We start from the raw sequence: 27,809 nt of genomic DNA on the forward strand, positions 1-27,809 counted from the left end.
AGTTTCCACATAACAGTACTAAATCTGCTTCTGACCCAAAAGCTAGGGACATTGTGTGGGTGTCATAATTTTCTTGTGAGCAGCTATTTTTATCTACAGGGGTCTTAATTAAGCCAGAATTTGGGTATTACTCAAACATTTGGGGTTGCTCTTCATCCACCTCTTTCTTAGCCTGTGTGGAATCAAAAGCCTCTGTCTTATTAATGCTTTAGGCATCACCTTTCTCCAACCATCCCTCTCAGTCTGCTTACTGTGTCAGGTTGTACCCTACTCTACAATCAATCAAAAGGAATGTTGACAAAGTCAACCTCCACATGGCAGGCTTGGCTGCAGTATCCCATCTCCATATACACAATAAAAACATATTTTTCCCCTTTCTGAAATGTTAGACTTGCATGCAAAAGTACTCAGAAAGGGTTATGTATACTTTTGTGTTGGCCCTGTCCACTGCTGATGGTACAGTCTACTGATGAAAGGACAGAAGGGTAGGTGTGGTTCATACACCCGACAGCTTTCGGTGAAACAAGAGGACTTGTAGGTGTTTCTCTTACATTCAGTTTCTCTTTCTCTTCTTTCATACACAGGAACAGTACTGGTGGTGAATAACTTGAATATATATAGAAATAGTACACTACACACACCAGGAAATGTGTGTAAAGACAAACAGTGGCTGAAGTTTGGGAAGGATATTAGATATTTTGTTTCACTTGAATTTTGCTTCACTCTAATCATATTTCAAAATAAAAATTCAGTTATACTGAACACTATCATCAATGAACTTTGCCATGCATACATAACTGTTATATGTATGGAAGAAGCTACACAAAAAATCATAATTGACCCTTTAAGTGCAATCCAGGGAAAAAAATAGGTGTCCTGGCTTGCACTGCACCATTTAAATGATTTGTGTATCCTGTGAAATGGCACATCATCCTCCATTTTCTTTTTCCTCTCGTGGGTCATATGTGATGTCAGGAATGTATGTATAGATGATCAATGAAAGACCAACTAAAAACTGTTTGCCACACAGCACATCCATTTGCATGCATGATCCCAGAGGAAATGTGTTCCAAGCAGCTAATAGGGGGCAGGTCAGTGATGTCATTGACTGAGGGTGGGCCTGTTATAAAAATGAACAGCTGCAAATACATTAGTATTACTTATAAATCACAAGGAAAGGTTAGTAACTGATCATCAAATTATGAGAGCATATATGCAGGTAATACATCCCATCCTCATGAGACAAACTGCAGAGGAGGGAAAATATCATTCTTCTTTTTTCACTTCACTAGGAAATAGCTAAAACACATTCTTTTTGGGTTCTATCCAAGAAAAAAAGTTCTATGCCCAAATCCCAAGTAGAACATCACATACAGGAAAATTACTGAAAAGTCCATCTAACATAATGAACAGAAGTAAAAAATGTGAGATTTTGAAATTAAGCAAAGCAATCACCTGATACAGCTTTTAATCATATCTTTTATAGTCACTACATTCATATACAATAAAAAAGCATTAACATGATACTTCCTAAACAAAAACACACACAACTGCAATTGTGAAAAATATTATTGATCTTTATCCAATAATGACCCAGGTACTTTCTTTTCTATCTTTGTTCTTTTTCTTTCATCTTCATCTATGAGGTACTGAAGCAGAACAGTAAGCCCTTCAAATTCTGTCCTGCCTTGTGGTGGATTGTTCTTCGGTATTCTGGGTAACACACTTCCTGCCTTCATTCGAAATTCCTGAAGCTAAGATACAAAATTTTGAATGTATATACATATACATATTTATTTTATATCTATATATTTTGCTTTGTCGCTGTCTCCCGCGTTTGCGAGGTAACGCACATATACATATATATATATAGGTAAAAATTACATGAGAAACCACTTATTATAGGTCCTATAAAGAGCCAAATTAATATTGCTAACATTGGTGAGATATGCAAATGCAATAAAAATGAAACTCCAGTCACACACTATGCATGTAAAAAATGTAAATTTAGTGTTTTGTAGGTCCTGAAGGGTGCTGTACAATATACTCTACACTAATCACCTACTAAAGCTGTATCCCCATACCCTATCCATAACATTAAGCTGCCATGTCTCCCACTTAGATGTCTGGTCCACATCTTGAACCTTCAAAGGCCATCAAAAAATAAGCCAAGCTCTTCAGGATAGGGTGAGCTGGGTGCTTAAGGGATGAGGGGAAAAATAAGGATTCAAGCTCAAATAAAAGCTTTTCACAAGCTCAAAGTTGACTTTAAGTCAATCCCATTCTTGCCCTTCATTCTGCCATTTTACCACAGTAAACTGCAGTGTATCTTGTGAAGAGCTTGTGGATTTGTGTGCTGAAAAAAAGACTGGTGATTGAGAATACCTGATCTAAAAAGAGAGATATACATAAGTATACATATGTGAGTAGGAGAGATGGTCAAAAGTCATTACTAGATTATGTGTTAATTGATAGGTGTGTAAAAGAGAGACTTTTGGCTGTTAATGTGCTGAGAGGGGAAGCTAGAGGGATGTCTGATCATTATCTTGTGGAGGCGAAGGTAAAGATTTGTAGAGGTTATCAAAAAAGAAGAGAGAATGTTGGGAAGAAGAGAGTGGAGAGAGTAAGTGAGCTTGGAAAAGATACTTGTGTGAGGAAGTGCCAGGAGAGATTGAGTGTAGAAGAGCAAAAAGTGAGAGCAAGTGATGTGAGGGGAGTGGGTGAGGAATGGGTTGTATTTAGGGAAGTAGTAATGGCGTGTGCAAAATATGCATGTAGCATGAGAAAGGTAGGAGGTGGGCAGATTAAAAACGGTAGTGAATAGTAGGATGAAGAAGTTAGGCTGTCAGTGAAAGAGAAAAGAGAGGCATTCAGACAATATATTTTTTTTTTTTTTCACTGTCTCCCGCGTTTCCGAGGTAGCTCAAGGAAACAGACAAAAGAAATGGCCCAACCCACCCCCATACACATGTATATACATACACGTCCACACACGCAAATATATATACCTATACATCTCAATGTACAAATATATATATACACACACAGACACATACATATATACCCATGCACACAATTCACACTGTCTGCCTTTATTCATTCCCATTGCCACCTCGCCACGCATGGAATACCATCCCCCTCCCCCTCATGTGTGCAAGGTAGTGCTAGGAAAAGACAACAAAGGCCCCATTCGTTCACACTCAGTCTCTAGCTGTCATGCAATAATGCCCGAAACCACAGCTCCCTTTCTACATCCAGGCCCCACACAACTTTCCATGGTTTACCCCAGACGCTTCACATGCCCTGATTCAATCCACCGACAGCACGTCAACCCCAGTATACCACATCGATCCAATTCACTCTATTCCTTGCCCGCCTTTCACCCTCCTGCATGTTCAGGCCCCGATCACTCAAAATCTTTTTCACTCCATCTTTCCACCTCCAATTTGGTCTCCCACTTCTCCTCGTTCCCTCCACCTCTGACACATATATCCTCTTGGTCAATCTTTCCTCACTCATTCTCTCCATGTGCCCAAACCATTTCAAAACACCCTCTTCTGCTCTCTCAACCACGCTCTTATTATTTCCACACATCTCTCTTACCCTTACATTACTTACTCGATCAAACCACCTCACACCACACATTGTCCTCAAACATCTCATTTCCAGCACATCCACCCTCCTGCGCACAACTCTATCCATAGCCCACGCCTCGCAACCATACAACATTGTTGGAACCACTATTCCTTCAAACATAGCCATTTTTGCTTTCGGAGATAATGTTCTCGACTTCCACACATTCTTCAAGGCTCCCAGGATTTTCGCCCCCTCCCCCACCCTGTGATTCACTTCCGCTTCCATGGTTCCATCTGCTGCCAGATCCACTCCCAGATATCTAAAACACTTTACTTCCTCCAGTTTTTCTCTATTCAAACTTACCTCCAATTGACTTGACCCTCAACCCTACTGTACCTAATGACCTTGCTCTTATTCACATTTACTCTTAACTTTCTTCTTTCACACACTTTACCAAACTCAGTCACCAGCTTCTGCAGTTTCTCACATGAAGCAGCCACCAGTGCTGTATCATCAGCAAACAACAACTGACTCACTTCCCAAGCTCTCTCATCCACAACAGACTTCATACTTGCCCCTCTTTCCAAAACTCTTGCATTCACCTCCCTAACAACTCCATTCATAAACAAATTAAACAACCATGGAGACATCACACACCCCTGCCGCAAACCTACATTCACAGAGAACTAATCACTTTCCTCTCTTCCTACACGTACACATGCCTTACATCCTCGATAAAAACTTTTCACTGCTTCTAACAACTTGCCTCCCACACCATATATTCTTAATACCTTCCACAGAGCATCTCTATCAACTCTATCATATGCCTTCTCCAGATCCATAAATGCTACATACAAATCCATTTGCTTTTCTAAGTATTTCTCACACACATTCTTCAAAGCAAACACCTGATCCACACATCCTCTACCACTTCTGAAACCACACTGCTCTTCCCCAATCTGATGCTCTGTACATGCCTTCACCCTCTCAATCAATACCCTCCCATATAATTTACCAGGAATACTCAACAAACTTATACCTCTGTAATTTGAGCACTCACTCTTATCCCCTTTGCCTTTGTACAATGGCACTATGCACGCATCCCACCAATCCTCAGGCACCTCATCATGAGTCATACATACATTAAACAACCTTACCAACCAGTCAGCAATACAGTCACCCCCTTTTTTGATAGATTCCACTGCAATACCATCCAAACCTGCTGCCTTGCCGGCTTTCATCTTCCGCAAAGCTTTTACTACCTCTTCTCTGTTTACCAAATCATTTTCCCTAACCCTCTCACTTTGCACACCACATCGACCAAAACACCCTATATCTGCCACTCTATCATCAAACACATTCAACAAACCTTCAAAATACTCACTCCATCTCCTTCTCACATCACCACTACTTGTTATCACCTCCCCATTAGCGCCCTTCACTGAAGTTCCCATTTGCTTCCTTGTCTTACGCACTTTATTTACCTCCTTCCAGAACATCTTTTTATTCTCCCTAAAATTTAATGATACTCTCTCACCCCAACTCTCATTTGCCCTCTTTTTCACCTCTTGCACCTTTCTCTTGACCTCCTGTCTCTTTCTTTTATACATCTCCCACTCAATTGCATTTTTTCCCCGTAAAAATCGTCCAAATGCCTCTCTCTTCTCTTTCACTAATAATCGTACTTCTTCATCCCACCACTCACTACCCTTTCTAATCAACCCACCTCCCACGCTTCTCATGCCACAAGCATCTTTTGCGCAATCCATCACTGATTCCCTAAATACATCCCATCCCTCCCCCACTCCCCTTACTTCCATTGTTCTCACCTTTTTCCATTCTGTACTCAGTCTCTCCTGGTACTTCCTCACACAAGTCTCCTTCCCAAGCTCACTTACTCTCACCAACCTCTTCACCCCAACATTCACTCTTCTTTTCTGAAAACCCATACAAATCTTCACCTTAGCCTCCACAAGATAATGATCAGACATCCCTCCAGTTGCACCTCTCAGCACATTAACATCCAAAAGTCTCTCTTTCGTGCACCTGTCAATTAACACGTAATCCAATAACGCTCTCTGGCCATCTCTCCTACTTACATACATATACTTATGTATATCTCGCTTCTTAAACCAGGTATTCCCAATCACCAGTCCTTTTTCAGCACATAAATCTACAAGCTCTTCACCATTTCCATTTACAACACTAAACACCCCATGTATACCAATTATTCCCTCAACTGCCACATTACTCACCTTTGCATTCAAATCACCCATCACTATAACCCGGTCTTGTGCATCAAAACCACTAACACGCTCATTCAGCTGCTCCCAAAACACTTGCCTCTCATGATCTTTCTTCTCATGCCCAGGTGCATATGCACCAATAATCACCCATCTCTCTCCATCAACTTTCAGTTTTACCCATATTAATCGAGAATTTACTTTCTTACATTCTATCACATACTCCCACAACTCCTGTTTCAGGAGTACTGCTACTCCTTCCCTTTCTCTTGTCCTCTCACTAACCCCTGACTTTACTCCCAAGACATTCCCAAACCACTCTTCCCCTTTACCCTTGAGCTTCGTTTCACTCAGAGCCAAAACATCCAGGTTCCTTTCCGCAAACATACTACCTATCTCTCCTTTTTTCACATCTTGGTTACATCCACACACATTTAGACACCCCAATCTGAGTCTACGAGGAGGATGAGCACTCCCCACGTGACTCCTTCTGTTTCCCATTTTTAGAAAGTTAAAATACAAGGAGGGGAGGATTTCTGGCCCCCCGCTCCCATCCCCTCTAGTCGCCTTCTACGACACGTGAGGACAATATATATATATATATATATATATATATATATTATTTTATTATTTTATTATACTTTGTCGCTGTCTCCCGCGTTTGCGAGGTAGCGCAAGGAAACATATATATATATATATATATATATATATATATATATATATATATATATATATTTTTTTTTTTTTTTTTTTTATACTTTGTCGCTGTCTCCCGCGTTTGCGAGGTAGCGCAAGGAAACAGACGAAAGAAATGGCCCAACCCCCCCCCCCATACACATGTACATACACACGTCCACACACGCAAATATTCATACCTACACAGCTTTCCATGGTTTACCCCGGACGCTTCACATGCCCTGATTCAATCCACTGACAGCACGTCAACCCCTGTATACCACATCGCTCCAATTCACTCTATTCCTTGCCCTCCTTTCACCCTCCTGCATGTTCAGGCCCCGATCACACAAAATCCTTTTCACTCCATCTTTCCACCTCCAATTTGGTCTCCCTCTTCTCCTCGTTCCCTCCACCTCCGACACATATATCCTCTTGGTCAATCTTTCCTCACTCATTCTCTCCATGTGCCCAAACCATTTCAAAACACCCTCTTCTGCTCTCTCAACCACGCTCTTTTTATTTCCACACATCTCTCTTACCCTTACGTTACTTACTCGATCAAACCACCTCACACCACACATTGTCCTCAAACATCTCATTTCCAGCACATCCATCCTCCTGCGCACAACTCTATCCATAGCCCACGCCTCGCAACCATACAACATTGTTGGAACTACTATTCCTTCAAACATACCCATTTTTGCTTTCCGGGATAATGTTCTCGACTTCCACACATTTTTCAAGGCTCCCAAAATTTTCGCCCCCTCCCCCACCCTATGATCCACTTCCGCTTCCATGGTTCCATCCGCTGACAGATCCACTCCCAGATATCTAAAACACTTCACTTCCTCCAGTTTTTCTCCATTCAAGCTCACCTCCCAATTGACTTGACCCTCAACCCTACTGTACCTAATAACCTTGCTCTTATTCACATTTACTCTTAACTTTCTTCTTCCACACACTTTACCAAACTCAGTCACCAGCTTCTGCAGTTTCTCACATGAATCCGCCATATATATATATATATATATATATTTTTTTATTATACTTTGTCGCTGTCTCCCGCGTTTGCGAGGTAGCGCAAGGAAACAGACGAAAGAAATGGCCCAACCCCCCCCCCCCATACACATGTATATACATACGTCCACACACGCAAATATACATACCTACACAGCTTTCCATGGTTTACCCCAGACGCTTCACATGCCCTGCTTCAATCCACTGACAGCACGTCAACCCCGGTATACCACATCGCTCCAATTCACTCTATTCCTTCCCCTCCTTTCACCCTCCTGCATATTCAGGCCCCGATCACACAAAATCTTTTTCACTCCATCTTTCCACCTCCAATTTGGTCTCCCTCTTCTCCTTGTTCCCTCCACCTCCGACACATATATCCTCTTGGTCAATCTTTCCTCACTCATCCTCTCCATGTGCCCAAACCACTTCAAAACACCCTCTTCTGCTCTCTCAACCACGCTCTTTTTATATAAATATATATATATATATATATATATATATATATATATATATATATATATATATATATATATATATATATCCCTGGAGATAGGGGAGAAAGAATACTTCCCACGTATTCCTTTGACTGTATAATTTGAATCCACAAGCAGTTCCCAATATTACATACTGTTAATCTGACTTTTTACTACTTACCAATTATGAGAATATCGTAGTTTCCACTTGACACAAATATTCCCCCAAAACAACACTGCATGGTGAAAAATATTACTTAGAAGTGAAAAATATCACATTATCAATGAAGAGTATACCAATATATAAAAAAGCATTCCAAAAGTATACTCATAGCATCACTAACAGAATTTTCATGAAATATAAGTATTGTAGATTCTACAGCTTTGGTAAAAATTCAACCAGAAATGTGGCAGAACTCCAGCAAAGTAGCATATTTTCTGAATGATGCTAATGAAAGTTGAAATTTAAACCATCTATAATACATGAAGAACAAACCATGCTTCCTTGCCAGCCTCTGTCTTCAAATAAAATGTTCATTCTGAGTATCAACATGGCAGGTCCAATGTTAATATCAGTCTGCCAATAAGAAAAATGTATCGCACTTCATCAAAATTATATCACATTCATTGGCAGCACCAACACAAAAAATATCAGTAACCACAAGAATAATAAGTCAACTCATTGAAAAAGTAAATATATTCATATACAAATTTAGTCTTCATCAGAGTGTGGCCCATCCTTAATGAGAATCCCAGTTCAGACAGCTGGTGAAGAAAATATAGAATCATGGCATCATGGACTCGGCAAGGGGATAAAGCTTGAGAAGATGATTTTAGTAATTCTTAGTTTTATCACAATGTAATGTTTTCACATGCAGTGTGAAATGTTTTACAAAAACAACTTGGGTGAAGTGTAAGTAATGGCATTAGCTCAAAAAAAACTCGTACATTAGGAAAATGTATCACCAATTGTATAACAATTCAGTCTTGATAATAACTGCATCACATAATGCCTATCTATCTATATCTCTGACATCTGTTCCCTTCTGGAACTCCCTCAAGGGGGTGGCCGTGGCAACAGTCTCCATAACTAGTGAATTCCAGTACCACTTCTTAGCCTTTAGTGCCTCACCCGTTACAAACCAATGGCAGAGTGCAAGTCTGGCGCAGTGTTTGCAGAAGCGCCTACCTAATGTTCCTTCTGACCATATCTACCTAATGCTCCTCCCTAATGTTCCTATCAACTACTTCACCCTACTGTTTCTAACTAATGCTCCTACCTAAATGTTCCCATCTACTTCTTTTATCTAATGCTCCTATCATTTTGCCCAAAGGCAGAGCTAGCATATAGCGCTCAACACAGGAAAATCTAGAGTTATGAAGAATGAGCTGTATGAGTTAAGTGTTATCAAATGTTATGTGTGACAAGGAGAGACTGTATTTTTTTGGGACAGAATGCAAGTAGTCCTCATGTGGGTGAGGCAGAAAGAAAAGACAGCTACCTGGGTCAAAGTAGTGCAATCTGACAACCATTGAAAAGGTGGCTCACTACACAGCCATCCTGATACCCAAGCAAGTAGTACTAATAATGTACCTCCCTGGTTGTTGGCTGCCTACAAACAACTACTTACTATCAAATAACATAAAACCATTATAAAAATCTACAAATGTTGCTCCATTTTACTTACATCTTTTACACCCATAAGTTTCCAGATCCCAAAGCAGAATATAGAAAAGCCAGCAACAGCATAAAGTGTGCCCCAGCCTAGGGCTCTCATTGCAAGTGCACCGCCAGCTTCATGTAGTTCTCGAGTGCCCATCATGCCCTTGTTAAACATATTTGGGTCCTTCTTCTTTGCCATACCCAATGTCATGCCAAATCCTCCAAGCATTGAGATACCAGCAACCCCAGTAAGGAATGCTGCAGCTGAGGATAAGAGAAAATCATGAACACTCAAGTAACAAGAGGCATGTGTGTTGCCTAAAAAGTCTACCAAGAGTAAGATTAAAAATTCATTCTTTTGCAAAAATTATGATGCCAAGATACAGTATTTGTCTTTCCTTGATCCTCCTAGCCCATAACCTAACTGAAAAATTTGTTTTCCTCAAATGTGGCGTTTTTTTGTCTTTTCCTGGCACTAACTCGCTGGAGGGGGGGTTGGTGATGCTGTTTCATGTGTGGCAGGGTGGCGACATGAATGGATGAAGGCAGCAAGTATGAATATGTACGTGTGTATATACGTATATGTCTGTGTATGTATATGTATGTATACATTGAAATGTATATGCATGTATATGTGTGTGTATGGGCATTTATAAATATTCATTCACACTCAGTCTCTAGCTGTCATGTGTAATGCACTGAAACCACAGCTCCCTACCTACATCCAGGCCCCACAGACCTTTCCATGATTTACCCCAGATGCTTCAAATGCCTGGTTCAGTCCATTGACAGCATGTCGACTGCGGTATACCACATCGTTCCAATTCACATCACACCCCTGCCGCAAACCCACATTCACTGGGATCCAATCACTCTTCTCTCTTCCTACTCGTACACATGCCTTACATCCTAGGTAAAAACTTTTCACTGCTTCTAAAAACTTGCTTCCCATACCACATGCTCTTAAAACGTTCCACAAAGCATGTCTATTAACCCTGTCATATGCTTTCTCCAGATCCATAAATGCTACATACAGATCCATCTGCTTTTCTAAGTATTTCTCACATACATTCTTCAAAGCAAACACCTGATCAACACATGCTCTACCACTTCTGAAACCACGCTGCTCTTCCCCAATCTGATGCTCTGTACATGCCTTCATCCTCTCAATCAATACCCTCCCATATAATTTCCCAAGAAATCAAACATATGCCTCTGTAGTTGGAACACTCACCTTTATCACCTTTGCCTTTGTACAATGGCACTATGCATACATTCTGCCAATCCTCAGGCACTCCACCATGATCCATACATACAGTGAATATCCTTAACAACCAGCTCACAACACAATCACCCCCCTTTTTAATACGTTCCACTGCAACACCATCCAAACCCACCGCCTTGCCGGACTTCATCTTTCGCAAAGCTTTTACTACCCCTTCTCTCCTTACCAAACCATTCTCCCTGACCCTCTCACTTCGCATACCACCCCAACCAAAACACTCTATATCTGCCTCTCTGTCATCAAACACATTCAACAAACCTTCTAAATACTCACTCCATCTCCTTCTCACTACCTGTAATTACCTCCCCACTTGCCCCCTTCACTGTCTTATGCACGTTATTTACCTCCTTCCAAAACATCTTTTTATTCTCCCTAAAGTTTAATGATACACTCTCACCCCAACTCTCATTTGCCCTCTTTTTCACCTCTTGCACTTTTCTCGATCTCCTGCTGCTTTCTTTTATACAACTCACAGTCATTTGCACTACTCTCCTGCAAGTATTGTCCAAACACCTCTCTTTTCTCTTTCACGAACAACCTCACTTCATTCCACTACTCACTACCCTTTCTAATTTGCCAATCTCCCACCTTTCTCATGCCACATGCATCTTTTGTGCAAGCCATCCCTGCTTCCCAAAATACATCCCATTCCTCATCCACTCCCCTCACGTCATTTGCTCTTACCTTTTGCCATTCTACAGTTAATCTCTCTAGGTACTTCCTCAAACAAGTCTCCTTTCTAAACTCACTTACTCTCACTGCTCTCTTCTCCCCCATTCTCTCTTCTTTTCTGAAAACCTCTACAAATCTTCACCTTCGCCTACACAAGCCAGTGATCAGACATCCCTCCAGCTGCCCCTCCCAGCAAATTAACGTCCAAAAGCCTTTCTTTTACATGCCTATCAATTAACACATAATCCAATAATGCCCTTTGACCATTTTTCTTACTCACATACAATATACTTATGTATATCTCTCTTTTTAAACCAGATATCCCCAATCACCAGTCCTTTTTCAGCACACGAAGCCACAAGCTCTTCACCATTTCCATTTACAACACTCAACACCCCATTTACACCAATTTTGCCCTCAACTGCCACATTACTCACCTTTGCATTTAAATCACCCATCACTATAACCCAGTCTTGTGCATCAAAGCTGCTAACACACTCACTCAGCTGCTCCCAAAACACTTGCCTCTCATGATCTTTCTTCTCATGACCAAGTGCACAGGCACCAATAATCACCCTCTCTCTCCATCCACTTTGTTTTACCCAAATCAATCTAGGATCTACTTTCTTCACTATCACATACTCCCACAACTCCTGCTTCAGAAGTAGTGCTAATCTTCCTAAGCTCTTGTCTTCTCACCAACCCCTAACTTTATTCCCAAGACTTTCCCAAAACTCTCTTCCTATTTACCCTTGAGCTTCGTTTCACTCAGAGCCAGAACATCCAGGTTTCTTTTCTCAAACATGCTACCTATCTTTCCTTTCTTCTCATCTTGGTTATATCCACACACATTCAGCTACCCTAATCTGAGCCTTCGAGGAGGATGAGCACTCCTGCTTGACTCCTTCTGTTTCTCTTTTCAGAAATCTATATACAAGGAAGGGGGGTTTCCAGCCCCCTTTAGTCGCCATTTTTGAGTGAGCACATCAAATATACTAAAGAAGGCACAACACACGCACTTAAATCTAGGTGCACTGCAATCATTTTTATCATACATGTACTAAAAACTGTGATGGCAAACCTATGGTAGGGAAAGGACCTCTGTACCCAGAATCTTTCACAAGCTGCCAACCATCCACAATTCCTCAGCACCATAATATCACAAAGATCCTCCAAATATACTCCCATTCAGTCTCATCAGAACTTACCTCTCTGGAAGAGCACTAGACCGCTCTCAACTAATCCACTCCATAACTAATCTCCAGCCATTAAACAGAAATAAAATGTCTATCCCTGTCCCACACTTCAGCAACCAATTTTCACAAATTGCCCAACCCCAACAATCACAAGAATGGCTAAACATTAATTTACTGAAATTACCCGGCAAACACTAGAGATCAATTCTCCAATCTAGTCTTAAACACCATCCCACCATACATACTCATCTTAAACCACTCCCCACACAACCATACGTTGCACTTGTGTATGTTCTGTGCATCAATCATAACACAACAAAACCTTACTCAACATATCTTAAGACCCATCGTAACCATAATGCGATTATCATCATGAAGACACCAAACATATACTGATTAATTGCGCCACACTATACTCACAAAGACACATATCACTACAAGAGATGACCTGCGGTTTCTCCTGGAGGAGCACTGTGGGACATCTAAAGACAGGTAATAAGTAGATAAGCAAACATGAATGTACACTTAATGCATAAGGTTACAATGAGTGAAAAGACCTCTGGCACGGCTATTGCTTTCTCACGTCTTTGTTATAAAATTGTAAGGTCTTACATTAACACTTACACTGATATTTGAATTTATTGGACGCTCTTTTACGAAGTTCATCTTCACTGTTATCTGAGTGGCAATTGTCCTTAATTCCCTCAGCCATCACTGCCCGACCCCTAAGGTACAGCTTGCCTTTCGACAAATCTAAAAGATATTCCCCCCCTAAACCTGGGTTGCATAGTCGTTGCTTAACCTTCCTTGTTCTATCTTATACATGCAATCTATAAGGAGTTTATACTCTTCCGATTTCTGCATATGACTCGCAGATAATTTATTTTCTAACTCGTTGTTTACATCAAACTTGGCCCAGTGCAACCAGGATGCGCATTAAATGTTTGGATCGCTTTTACTACAGTTACGCTAAGAAATGTTCATATCCACGAACAGATTCATTTATAAAATATTTGTGTTTTCTCTTTTGAAAGAAATATACAAGAACAATTATAAATGCAAAATTCTAAAATTCCTTCTCTGATCTACAGTGATGTTACTTGCATAGTCATCAGTCTTTGAGTTGGCTTGTACTTTGCTCTCCGCCTAAGGTGGGCGGTGGTTTTCATGAAAAGTGGAGAATTGCTGAAAAGCGGGAGAAATACAGTGTTCCAGCAACTCTCGTATGTTACATCCTCGACAAAACTCTTTCAGTGGCTGGGTCAATGGTCTTGGAAAAGTTCAGGAAATATGACGGCCACTAATACCATTATCTCTCATTTGATAAGATCTGTATTTTGATAAATGCGCTTTGATTTATTGCAAGTCTGTTTCATTGATAGCAACATCAATACATGCAATATATCTTATTTCCTGAACGTTGCAAGTATGTCGCAATTAATTGATCTTAATCTAAAAGAGATCATTCTTCAGAGAAAAAGATCCCATCCCAAGATAAAGTAAGGTGCCTACATTATAATAGCATCTGTTTCAACTGTCCTCACGCATGCAGGAATTTACAGACAATTTTCAGTTTAGTTAAATACCAAAACTTTTGGGGAACTTTGTATAAATATCACAACTGCCTCCCTTTGTCCGGAATAGGATATCGCTCTCTATAATCAGCCTTTGATTCTCTTTAAGATTCTCAGATCCTTATTTACCTCTTCGCCTGTTTTCTGAGGTAAACTTGTAACATTCATGAACCTGATGTTCCGTGGAATGTGTAATCCTCGGAAAACTGACTCACTTGAACGCTAGAAGTAAAAATGAAATCAGCAATATACTATGTTCTCTTAGTGTGTTCATACATTCAGAATGTCTTCTCTTCAGGGAAGTATACCGCATGTAAGTGACATTTATTGGCCTGTTTGTAAATGCTTTTGGTGATTAAAGATCGGAAACTTTAGGCATTAGTTATATTGCCGATATGTTAACTGCAGTGGATCACATGGTATTATATTCATATTGTTTACTTTTATGTTTAACTATTTTGTATTGCATTTATTGACATATGCATTTAAGAAAGCTCCCCATATGCTGAGATTCGTACAATTATGATGAATTTTAATATAATAGGGTAAAAATCTGGTTTACCAACGCGTTGTTGTGAGCTTTTGATATTTAGTGAAATCATTCTTCAGTATTTTGACATACCAAAAACAGTTGCAGAGCTTGTATTTAATGATAATATTTTGTATTTTATTGACCAAAATTGAATAGAGATGGTAATGAGGGTTATGTATTTCAGGGAAGATGTGGGGTTATTTTTTGCTTATTCACAGTTTCCCACATTACTGAGGTAGCACCAGAAACATATGAAGAAGACGTCACACAGCTGTTCACATCTACTCTCAAGTTTTCATGTATGATGCACCAAAACCAGAATCCCCAATTACACATTCAGATCTCACGGAGCTTTCTTCGGTTTTCACTGAAAACTTTCATATTCCCTGGTTCATCCCATTCACTGTATGTCACGTTTCCTGTACCACATCAATACTCTCATATCCTGTTCACACATCGTACTTTCTTGCAAGTTCAGGCCCTGATGATTCGAATTGTCTCTCACTCCATCCTTCCATCTCGTATTTGGTCTCTCACTTTATGGTACCTCAGCTTCTGATGCATATATCTCTTCATTAAACTGTCTTTATTTATTTCGTCCATATGTCCATAACATGCTCCTCAGCTCTTCCAGACATGCTTTACTTGCTGCTATACATGTCTCTCACTCACATGGTTGTTCCTTGATCACAGGTCCTCACACCACATATTGTCCTCAGACATTTCACATTCAATACATTTACCTTTTCATATTTTTGCTTTTAGGACCCTTGCCTCACATCCATACAACACCTGTGGGACTGTTGTACAATCAGATGAACCCATCTTTGCCTTCATAGGCAGTAACTTCTCTCTCTCTCTACACATTCTTCAACATACTAAGGGAACCATGAGACTAAAGAAGAACAGAAACACAGTTTAAGAGAGAGGGTCTAGGTGGTACCAGATCAGAGGAGAGAAGATGGAGCCACAATCTGATGTATGAAAGGCCATACAATCGGAGAAAAAAATTGATGACAATATTAGACATGAAAGTGCAGGAGCATTATCAGGAGACTTTCAAAAAAAGAAAGGACAAAAGTGCACACTACATCTACTGGAGGAATATCTAAAGTTGATGAGGTAGAAAAAAAAGATAAAGACATACAGAAACTGTTGCAAGTGGAGAGCAGGGAAAATTTGCAGCAAATTTGGAAGCAGATCAACAGAGTGAAGGAGAGGAACATAGACTAGGGGAGACACAGAAGTACACAGAAAACTGAGCAAAGAGGTTGAAAAAGTACTATGCTCTTTTCATGATGTCACTAGAGAGAGGCATAGTGGCAGGGGAATAGAAAATGGCAAATGTGACACTTGTATATAAAATAGGAGACCTAGAACAGGTGCTGAACAACAGACTGGTCTTACTGATCTCTGTGGCATGAAAGGTTCTGGAAAAGATTATCAGAAAGCAAGTGAATGACCATTTGCAGTGGAGAAACTTCCTGAGTGAGAGACAGCATGATTTTAGGGAGAGAGGGTCATGTGTAAATAACCTCATAAAGATTTATGAGAGAGTGAGCTCAAGACTGGACGGGAGGGAAGGATGGGTGGACTGTCTGTATCTGGACTGCCAGAGGGCATTTGAACAGTGCACCACTTAGAAGGCTGATTATGAAGCTGAATCACCAAACAAGAATAAAGGGGGAACTTCTTCGTTGCATAGAAGATTATCTCAGTGGGAGGGAACAAAGTACACATGTCAGAGGAACCTTTTCCAAATGGGTTGAGGTGACCAGCGGAATGCCACAGGGTTTGGTTCTGTGACCAGTGCTCTTCTTGATCTACATAAATGACTTGTCTAAAAGTTTAAATCCAGCTGTATAGTTTTTCAGATAATGCAAAAGTCATGAGGGAAGTGAAAAGTGAAGAGGATTGCATCAGCTTTCTAGGTGACCTAAACTGACTCCAAAGATGGTGTGAAATATGGATGAAATTCAACTGTAGCAAATATAAAGTAATGAGGATGGGACAAAGGGGAAGACATCCTCAGTATGATTGTTACCTAGCAGGAAGGAAGCTTCAAGATTGTGTGTGAGAAGGTCTTGGGAGTAGACATTATTTAACCTATTGCCAAAGTCCTATATAAAGATAACAGCTAAGGAAACAAACTGTCTGTTGGCAAATATCTGAATAGCTTTAAACTATATAGGTAAAGAAGTATGTAGTAAACTATTCATATCCTGCATAAGGCCAAAACTAGAATATGCTGCTCAGGCTTGGTCACTTCTAAAGAAGCACAAAGAACACATAGAGAAGGTCAGAGAAGGTCCAGAGGAAGGTAATAAAGATGTAACCAGACTTAAGAGAAGTATGCTACTAGGGAAAGGTTTGAGACTTTAAGTTTAGCCACCTTAGAAGAGTGATGAAGTGGACAGTGGACAGTGCTTTGAGAGGTGTAAGGATAGAGGAATCAGAGGACTTAACAAGAAATTTGGTAAACTTGTAAATAAGGATGTAAAGAAATAGTTTCATAAGAGAGGTGGATGATTGGAACAGAATGACTGAGGACATAGTTAATACAGACAGCATATATAAATTCAAGAGGTTGTATGATTGTAAACTATTCAAGAGGAGGGGGCCAACCTTTTAAAATTCCCTCCTCGTGCATTACTGATAAGAACTTTGCTATTTCATTCACTCTTTGGTTTATTTCAGCTCCCATATTAAATTTTGTATTATTAAAGGAAAAGAGTATCTCATAGGGTAAATTAAATATGGGCATTATTTTCAAATATGTCCCAACCCCAAGGGCACACATGTTTTTATCCAATCTTGTGCTTTAATTCCTAGATTTTGTAACTGCAAAGCATTGCTATGTGTGTTATTGCTTTACAAGTGTTTGGTTTATTGTAGGCAATAAATGTTCTCTTAGAGGTAGTCACTGCATAAGACTGAGCACAATATCCTTTTCTAAATAAGCAATTGCGTAAAATATTTTCTTTATATTATGGTGCTTTGTATATAGTAAGTTTTGTTATTAAGAGAACTTAGCAGAATTTTGACAGCTAGTTTATATCCACAGATCACTTGGAATCCTTCACCCTTTGTGGTTATGGCAAAGAGGAAGCTTCCATATATATCAGACCCTGGGAGGCAGCCATAATAAGATTCGGATACAAATCAAAAGATACTATTCCTTCATCTAGCAACAGAATCAGTGAATGCAAGGTTTGTTTGTTTCTGAGATTTTCAACAGCTAGTAGAAGAGACTACAAAGCATGTTGAACTGGGATTGTTTGGATGTCTTTTCCTTTTTCTTTACTTTATGGTGTGTGCCATGAGCATGAGGGATTCTTTAGGATATTCCTTGAAATCATGGTTTGGGCTTTTTTTTTCATACTTGATTGCCGTTTCTGATGTTAGTGAGCTAGCGCCAGGAAACAGATGAAGAAAGATACGTCCACTCACATACACATATGTATACATATACGTAGTACTTACACATACATATACATATATGTATATACATACACACATACATATACATGCTCATACATATACTCACATGTACATATACATACTTGCTCGCCTTCATCTATTTCTGGCACCACCCTACCCCATAGGAAACAGCATCGCCATCCCCTGTGTCAGTGAGGTAGTGCCAGGAAATAGACAAAGAAAGGCTGCATCTGCTCACATCCATATGTAAGCTGTCATGTGTAATGCACCGAAATAACAGCTCCCTAATCCAAATCCCAGCCCAACAGACCTTTCCATGGTTTACCCCGGACGTTTCACATGCCCTGGTTCAGTCTATTGACAGTACGTTGATCCCAATATACCACATTATTCCAATTCACTCTATTTCATGCATGCCTTTCACTCACCTACATGTTCAGGCCCCGATCACTCAAAATCTTTTTTGCTTCATCTTTCCATCTCCTGTTTGGTCTCCCGGTTCTCCTTGTTCTCTCCACTTCTACCCCCATATTCCCTGTGTGTCATAGAAGGCATCTAAAGAAGGCATGAGTTGGTCTCTGGAAACCCTCCCCTTCTTTCATTTCAATTTCTAAAAGAGGGTAGGACATTTTATCCTTCAGTATTTCCAGTAAGGGCATCCTCACCCTTTGCTGACCTTTCAGCCATGGCAGTGGCAACTCGCATGTTTTGAGCCCACCTTCAACCTCTCAGGGATCATTACAGGGACAGTGTTATGAAGTCCTTTTTGGCCATTGGTTGGCTACAGTTCTCTAGAATTTTATGATGACTGGACAACTGCTGCTTGTTTGGCTTTTTCCAGCCCATGTTAATATTTTTTTTTTCATTATTGTTTAGTTGATTTAAAGAAAGTTGTACTGTATTTGTACCATGGTCACTGTTTTGGGTTACTTGTGTATTTGTACAGTATTTTTTATATGTGTAATGTGTATTAGAAGGTTTGGAAACTTAGTATAGTCACGCAAAGTGGACTAGCCCACACTTTTTGCCAGACTACTTTTTTTTAATGCCTGTGTCAGGCATTTCCCTGGGGGACAAGCAGATTTTTCAAATATGATTATGCTGTTGTCTTAAGCTTGTTCCTTTGACAGTGGCCATGTAATGCCCTCTGCCTACAAGACTATCTTAAATAACGTTAACTTTATTTGCAAAGCTGTGGTAAGAGACAAAAACAAGTCATGCAGTTTAGGTGTGATGATTGAAAGCATGGGATTTATTAGTTAAAGTAGATAAATCACAGAAATGAAGTATTTTGGTGCTGTTACTGAATGGTTTAGAGAATTGACTGTATAACACTGCTGGTTAGCAATCATTATAAATTTGGTGTATGAAAAGAAAATACACATGTGTACATGATATCCTTTTATCCTCCATATTCTTTTTTTTTTGCTTTGTTGCTGTCTCCCGCGTTTGTGAGGTAGCGCAAGGAAACAGACGAAAGAAATGGCCCAACCCACCCCCATACACATGCCTTGATTCAATCCACTGACAGCACGTCAACCCCGGTATACCACATCGCTCCAATTCACTCTATTCTTTGCCCTCCTTTCACCCTCCTGCATGTTCAGGCCCCGATCACACAAAATCTTTTTCACTCCATCTTTCCACCTCCAATTTGGTCTCCCTCTTCTCCTCGTTCCCTCCACCTCCGACACATATATCCTCTTGGTCAATCTTTCCTCACTCATTCTCTCCATGTGACCAAACCATTTCAAAACACCCTCTTCTGCTCTCTCAACCACGCTCTTTTTATTTCCACACATCTCTCTTACGCATACGTTACTTACTCGATCAAACCACCTCACACCACACATTGTCCTCAAACATCTCATTTCCAGCACATCCATCCTCCTGCGCACAACTCTATCCATAGTCCACGCCTCGCAACCATACAACATTGTTGGAACCACTATTCCTTCAAACATACCCATTTTTGCTTTCCGAGATAATGTTCTCGACTTCCACACATTCTTCAAGGCTCCCAGAATTTTCGCCCCCTCCCCCACCCTATGATCCACTTCCGCTTCCATAGTTCCATCTGCTGCCAGATCCACTCCCAGATATCTAAAACACTTCACTTCCTCCAGTTTTTCTCCATTCAAACTCACCTCCCAATTGAATTGACCCTCAACCCTACTGTACCTAATAACCTTGCTCTTATTCACATTTACTCTTAACATTCTTCTTTCACACACTTTACCAAACTCAGTCACCAGCTTCTGCAGTTTCTCACATGAATCAGCCACCAGCGCTGTATCATCAGCGAACAACAACTGACTCACTTCCCAAGCTCTCTCATCCCCAACAGACTTCATACTTGCCCCTCTTTCCAAAACTCTTGCATTCACCTCCCTAACAACCCCATCCATAAACAAATTAAACCACCATGGAGACATCACACACCCCTGCCGCAAACCTACATTCACTGAGAACCAATCACTTTCCTCTCTTCCTACACGTACACATGCCTTACATCCTCGATAAAAACTTTTCACTGCTTCTAACAACTTGCCTCCCACACCATATATTCTTAATACCTTCCACAGAGCATCTCTATCAACTCTATCATATGCCTTCTCCAGATCCATAAATGCTACATACAAATCCATTTGCTTTTCGAAGTATTTCTCACATACATTCCTCAAAGCAAACACCTGATCCACACATCCTCTACCACTTCTGAAACCACACTGCTCTTCCCCAATCTGATGCTCTGTACATGCCTTCACCCTCTCAATCAATACCCTCCCATATAATTTACCAGGAATACTCAACAAACTTATACCTCTGTAATTTGAGCACTCACTCTTATCCCCTTTGCCTTTGTACAATGGCACTATGCACGCATTCCGCCAATCCTCAGGCACCTCACCATGAGTCATACATACATTAAATAACCTTACCAACCAGTCCTTGCTATTAACTTTGATACGTTCATTGTGAACTTCATGTGGTAAGATGCTTTTAGATTTCTAGCTTTTGTATGACATTTTAAGCAAGACATCTTTTGAAGGCTACTTAAATGCTGATTTAATGGATCATATCTATGCTCTACGGCATTTAAGGGATACATGAATTTTTTTCAGATTTCTGTGCAAACAAAAGAAGACTTTGGTTTGGCTGCTGTGATTGAAGAGATGAATATCCGGGCAACACTTAATAAAAAGACCAATGGCTGGATGTGTCAAGGGGATCATGTTAGGGTGAGTTCCAGAATAGGTAAAACACATCCATTTTAACCCTTTAAAAAGACTAATGGCTGGATGTGTCAAGGGGATTTTTTCAGGGTGAGTCCCAGAATAGATAAAACACATCTATTTCAACCCTTTCACTGTACTAGACCACATATCTGGTTGGTCATAGTAAGTTCTGCCAATGCACATTTGTAGCTTTAAACCTTCTTGCCCCCATTTCGATTCTCAGTTAATGTATGATTCCACATCTTATCTATAGATGTCAGTAGTAACCTGGCAACACATCTAGAAGAAATATCATGCATCACAGTCACCCATAAATCATTAAAGAAAGTGCTGTTGCTTATCTCTGCCCTGGGCTACATTTGAGGCCATACTTAGTACAGTATGCTGAGTGACTTTTGTGGTTATAAATCTTTATGCCCACATTTAAATTCTCAGCTGATGTGTGACTGTAAACCTTAACAATATAGCCTAATACAGCCTAGTAGAAATCATATTATGCATCATGGTCACCTTTGAATAATCAAAGAATGTGTAACAATCATTGTGGTGGAAGCCATATTAACATATCAAGTAGTGTATTCAATTTCACATTAAAGGAAAAACTTTATCCTGTATTAATATTTATATTTTTGATGAAAGTAATTTTTTTCCTTTATTCATTTAGATATTGTTCTTGGTGATAAGTGATAAGTACATATATGTTGTGTATAAACCATAAAAATACATATTATTTGTAGAAAGTATATAAATGATAGTAATGAGATGTGTGAAATCACACCTGTTAAAAAACTGATAGTTGTGTTATGTGCTTAGATTTATGTAGGATGAAATTACTTCTAAACTTAGAAATAAGTAGGATTTGTCCAACCATCCAGGGCCTTTTCCAGTTCGTGCAACGTAACATCCCACACCAGTATACAGGAAAGTCTGCAAGTTTTTGGAGGTATTCAGTAATGTATGATAGAGATATTCTGTAAGGAAAAAAAATTATAGACTTATTTCAGAACGCTTCCACGTATTATCTTTTTATAATTACCACAGGACCAATTTCTATGAAAGAGTCTTAGTGTTACTGAGGACCTTTCTAATGGCTTGGGCCGCTTGAGGTTGCACTACTTCTAGTGACGGGAAATATAGACTCTAAGATTTTTAAAGGGTTGAATGATTACAGCTGAACCTTGGATGGCACTGCTCATTAATATCATCTGTATCATTACACTGGTCAACAAAGATTTTGTCCTCTGAAAAAAATCTGTTTCTTACGTATTTCTGAGCCCTGAATTCAAATTTGTTTTCAGAATTTCTCAGTCACCCAAAGTTATTTTTTTTCCAGCATACTTGCATATCAGTATGTACAGTATATATATATGTTCCTGTGCTCAACAGAGCATTTGAAACAAAAAGTTACAAACACAGCTATTTTCATTATTTGTGAAGTGCAATAGCTTTTTTTTGAAAGCACCATTCTAGGTAGATGTGGGGACCTAAAGGTTGTGGCACTTTTATTCGGAATGCATCTTGGTTATACAAAGTTCTGTTGTTTCCTCTATGAATGGGACAGTTGGGATAAGAAAAGTCATTGTGTAAAGAAAGTGTGGCCAAAATGAACATCACTGATGCCAGGTAAGAAGAATGTCATCAACTCTCCTCTTGTTGATCATGAGAAGATTTGTCTTCCTCCTTTGCACAATAAGCTCTGGTTTATGAAGAACTTCATCAAAGGTATGGATGAAACTGGCCATGGATTCACATATGTGAGGAATGTGTTCCCCAGAATTAATGATGCAAAAGTGAAGGAGGGTATTTTTGTAGAACCACAGACCAGGGAACTGCTTTGAGATGAAAAGTCCGATGAAGAGCTAAAAGAAGGTGAAAAACTGCATGGCTACTATTTAAGAGATTCTGCGAAGATGTTTTGGGGGATCACAGATTAGAAAACTACCGTAATGTTGTAAAAGGTTTGTTGACTTCACGTAAAGCTCTGGGATGCAGTATGAGTATAAAAATCTACTCTTTGGACTTGCACTTAGACTTTTTCCTGGATAATCTTGGGGCAGTCACTGATGAACATGGCGAAAGATTTTACCAGGACATTTTGGAAGTAGAAAAGCAGTACCAAGGAAAGTGGAGCCCCTCTGTGTTGGCAGATTACTGCTAGACACTAAGGAGTGATTTTCCTAAGGCCAAATACCAGCCTTTTTTATGATTGAGTAATATGCACTTATTGTAAGATTTAATCTCTCTGTCACTTAAGATTTATGCATGACAGAAAAATTCTAAAAACAGATTTGAAATCAGTGTAAAATGTACTATAAAATCTACATGCAATTCATGGGACAAAAGTTAAAATTTTGTTAACCAGTGTTATTAATCCTTTAAATACTGGCCAAGGTTAAAAGGTTGTTCTCCAGGTCAGGCAGAAGTAGCAACTAGTGAAAAAGATTTTTTCTTTGCAATCAGCTTGTGTGGGTTTGCAGGTAAGGACCAGTAGCTCTAACTTGTTTTTAGCTGGTTTTTGATATTGAATAATTTCAAGACATACTTTTTATGTACTTATAAAGATATATGAATATCTTAACTTTCCATCTGCAGATGAGTTCATCAGCAAAATCTGAATTTGTAAAACTTTTGGATAATATCTTTCCTGGGGATGTGTTCAAGAGCAAGACAACAGAAGATTTGTGTGGACCCCGTAAGAAAGGACAGGCGTAAGTCTTTTCTGTATTTATCATCATTTTTGTTGCTTATAGTTAATCAACACTATTCTAGATTAGGTCCATTGCATTTGATTTTACCTGATTATGATACAAATCTACTTTTTTATCTCAATTATAGTGCTACATGTAGATCCTGTTGACTAATTAAAGCAGTTTTCAGAACTCCAGTATCACAGAACGTCTGTTTATGTTAGATATTTTAGATATATTATTTTATCTCAGGTTTGTAATTGTAAGAAATAAACTGGGCTGAGTTATTCATACTATGAATGCACTTTTTAACAAGACATTAGAGGAGGTTAGAATTGCATCGTAAGTCAGATCAAAAGTGCTGTTGTGTGAATTCATGCAGTGGCAAAACATTATATTTATAGATAATGGTTGATGATGTAATAGAAGTTGGAGTGATATGAAGTCTTAGGTCTCAGCAGTAAATGGGATGATTAAAGATTATTGTAAAATGTGTATATTCAAATAGGTATGAGCATTATTTCATAAATATACAAGGTATAACTGTAGCAACTCTCAAGTAGAAGAATGGTTGATGTACTTTTGGTTAGAAAATATAAGATGGGCAGAATGCAGGATGCAAGATTAGCAAGAGGGTTGAACAGAGTCATTGCCAGTTATGTGTATAATGATGTTTTGGGTGATGTTATGAAGGTAAAAGCAATGAAATAAAAGTTAGAGAATGATAGTGGAATTTTAAGACAGGACTCCAAAGACAAATTCACTGAAAAGGTTAATGGTAATTATGATAATGTGCAAATGAGTATGAAGTGTTGAGAAGATGTCTTGGGAATTTTAAGATAGAGACTATGACATTGGGTATAAGATTTTAAAGGTTGGATATAAAGAGGTTAGAATAGGGTAGAAGAATGAGAATGTAAGGTATTATATGAAAAGTGATGGGAAGAGAGGTTGGATGCCCCAGTGAATAGTAAGGATTGGGAGGCAGAGTGAAAAGTGTCCTTCTTTGAATTAAAGAATAAGAAGGGGAACCAGTAATGTACTGGGATAAAAAAAAGAAATTGAATTATGTATTGAATTAGCTGAGAAAGATTGAAGGTAGTTAAAGCCACTGTTATGTGTATTTTTTCTCAGACCTTTGTGTTTTTTTTGTTTATGTTGCTTGCTGTGCCAGTCTAATGTTTCATCTTTGTACATGATCTTTCTTTATTTCACATCATTCATAGATATACAGTATCATCAATCATTGCCAGACTCCACCTCCTTTTGGTTACAGTGCGAGTGCAAGGTTATCTTCAGCGAGATTGTGTCATTGGAGTACAATTTCATCAAAGACTTAAGGTTCCTTGGTTACATATGTTAAGATTTATTTATTTATTTATTATACTTTGTCGCTGTCTGTTGCATTAGCGAGGTAGCACAAGGAAACAGACGAAAGAATGGCCCAACCCACCTTCTTACACATGTATGTACATAAATGCCCACACACGCCATACACATACCTATACATTTCAATGTATTATTTATTTATGTATTTTGCTTTGTCGCTGTCTCCCACGTTTGCGAGGTAGCGCAAGGAAACAGACGAAAGAAATGACCCAACCCACCCCCATACACATGTATATACATACACGTCCACACACGCAAATATACATACCTATACATCTCAATGTACACATATATATACACACACAGACACATACATATATACCCATGCACACAATTCACACTGTCTGCCTTTATTCATTTCCATCGCCACCTCGCCACACATGGAATACCATCCCCCTCCCCCCTCGTGTGCGAGGTAGTGCTAGGAAAAGACATCAAAGGCCCCATTCGTTCACACTCAGTCTCTAGCTGTCATGCAATAATGCCCGAAAACACAGCTCCCTTTCCACATCCAGGCCCCCCACAACTTTCCATGGTTTACCCCAGACGCTTCACATGCCCTGATTCAATCCACTGACAGCACGTCAACCCCGGTATACCACATCGATCCAATTCACTCTATTCCTTGCCTGCCTTTCACCCTCCTGCATGTTCAGGCCCCGATCACTCAAAATCTTTTTCACTCCATCTTTCCACCTCCAATTTGGTCTCCCACTTCTCCTCATTCCCTCCACCTCCGACACATATATCCTCTTGGTCAATCTTTCCTCACTCATTCTCTCCATGTGCCCAAACCATTTCAAAACACCCTCTTCTGCTCTCTCAACCACGCTCTTATTTCCACACATCTCTCTTACCCTTATATTACTTACTCGATCAAACCACCTCACACCACACATTGTCCTCAAACATCTCATTTCCAGCACATCCACCCTCCTGCGCACAGCTCTATCCATATCCCATGCCTCGCAACCATACAACAGTGTTGGAACCACTATTCCTTCAAACATACCCATTTTTGCTTTCCGAGATAATGTTCTCGACTTCCACACATTCTTCAAGGCTCCCAGGATTTTCGCCCCCTCCCCCACCCTATGATTCACTTCAGCTTCCATGGTTCCATCCGCTGCCAGATCCACTCCCAGATATCTAAAACACTTTACTTCCTCCAGTTTTTCTCCATTCAAACTTACCTCCCAATTGACTTGACCCTCAACCCTACTGTACCTACATTTTTCATGTATGCTCACATATACATACACAGACATATACATATTTATGGATGTGGAGAAGGCTTATGATAGAGTTGATAGAGATGCTCTGTGGAAGGTATTAAGAATATATGGTGTGGGAGGCAAGTTGCTAGAAGCAGTGAAAAGTTTTAATCGAGGATGTAAGGCATGTGTACGAGTAGGAAGAGAGGAAAGTGATTGCTTCTCAGTGAATGTCGGTTTGCAGCAGGGGTGCATGATGTCTCCATGGTTGTTTAATTTGTTTATGGATGGAGTTGTTAGGGAGGTGAATGCAAGAGTTTTGGAGAAAGGGGCGAGTATGAAGTCTGTTGTGGATGATAGAGCTTGGGAAGTGATTCAGTTGTCGTTCGATGATGATACAGCGCTGGTGGCTGATTTGGGTGAGAAACTGCAGAAACTATTGACTGAGTTTGGTAAAGTGTGTGAAAGAAGAAAGCTGAGAGTAAATGTGAATAAGAGGGTTGAGGGACAAGTCAATTGGGAGGTACATTTGAATGGAGAAAAACTGGAGGAAGTGAAGTGTTTTAGATATCTGGGAGTGGATTTGGCAGCAGATGGAACCATGGAAGTGGAAGTGAATCATAGGCTGGGGGAGGGGGCAAAAGTTCTAGGAGCGGTTTAAAAATGTGTGGAAGTCGAGAACGTTAACTTGGAAAGCAAAAATGGGTATGTTTGAAGGAATAGTGGTTCCGACAATGTTATATGGTTGCGAGGCATGGGCTATAGATAGAGTTGTGCGGAGGAGGGTGGATGTGTTGGAAATGAGATGTTTGAGGACAATATGTGGTGGGAGGTGGTTTGATTGAGTAAGTAATGAAAGGGTAAGAGAGATGTGTGGTAATAAAAAGAGTGTGGTTGAGAGAGCAAAAGAGGGTGTTTTGAAATGGT

General features: G+C 39.7%; 2 protein-coding genes across 2 annotated transcripts in view; one reads left to right on the plus strand and one right to left on the minus strand.

Annotated features, from left to right (window-relative positions):
- Nucleotides 1–1,451: 1,451 nt before the first annotated feature.
- Nucleotides 1,452–14,429, minus strand: LOC139753417 (transmembrane protein 242). The gene is made up of 3 exons (XM_071669893.1): nt 13,431–14,429; nt 9,679–9,917; nt 1,452–1,754 (listed from the first exon to the last, which is right to left on the minus strand). Exons 1-3 carry the CDS (start codon nt 13,516–13,518, stop codon nt 1,569–1,571), a joined length of 513 nt encoding a protein of 170 aa, XP_071525994.1. The 5' UTR covers nt 13,519–14,429; the 3' UTR covers nt 1,452–1,568.
- A 114-nt stretch (nt 14,430–14,543) lies between these two features.
- LOC139753415 (uncharacterized) overlaps nt 14,544–27,809 on the plus strand; it is a 58,571-nt gene continuing 45,305 nt past the window's right edge. Inside the window, exons 1-4 of the mRNA XM_071669889.1 lie at nt 14,544–14,693; nt 17,977–18,122; nt 21,479–21,595; nt 24,185–24,300. Coding sequence (XP_071525990.1) covers nt 14,615–14,693; nt 17,977–18,122; nt 21,479–21,595; nt 24,185–24,300 — 458 coding nt within the window. The 5' untranslated portion in view covers nt 14,544–14,614. The remainder of the gene's footprint in view (nt 14,694–17,976; nt 18,123–21,478; nt 21,596–24,184; nt 24,301–27,809) is intronic.

Source organism: Panulirus ornatus, chromosome 14 (assembly GCF_036320965.1).
Source record: "Panulirus ornatus isolate Po-2019 chromosome 14, ASM3632096v1, whole genome shotgun sequence".
NCBI lineage: Eukaryota > Metazoa > Arthropoda > Malacostraca > Decapoda > Palinuridae > Panulirus > Panulirus ornatus.

Excerpts from the sequence above, each read along its gene's own strand:
- LOC139753417 (XM_071669893.1), bottom strand. The coding sequence starts at position 13,518 with ATGGCTGAGGGAATTAAGGACAATTGCCACTCAGATAACAGTGAAGAT. Across the intron at positions 9,918-13,430 it reads CAATAAATTCAAATATCAGT|CTGCAGCATTCCTTACTGGG; the intron begins GTAAGTGTTAAT and ends TCTTATCCTCAG. Across the intron at positions 1,755-9,678 it reads AACTTATGGGTGTAAAAGAT|CTTCAGGAATTTCGAATGAA; the intron begins GTAAGTAAAATG and ends TTTGTATCTTAG.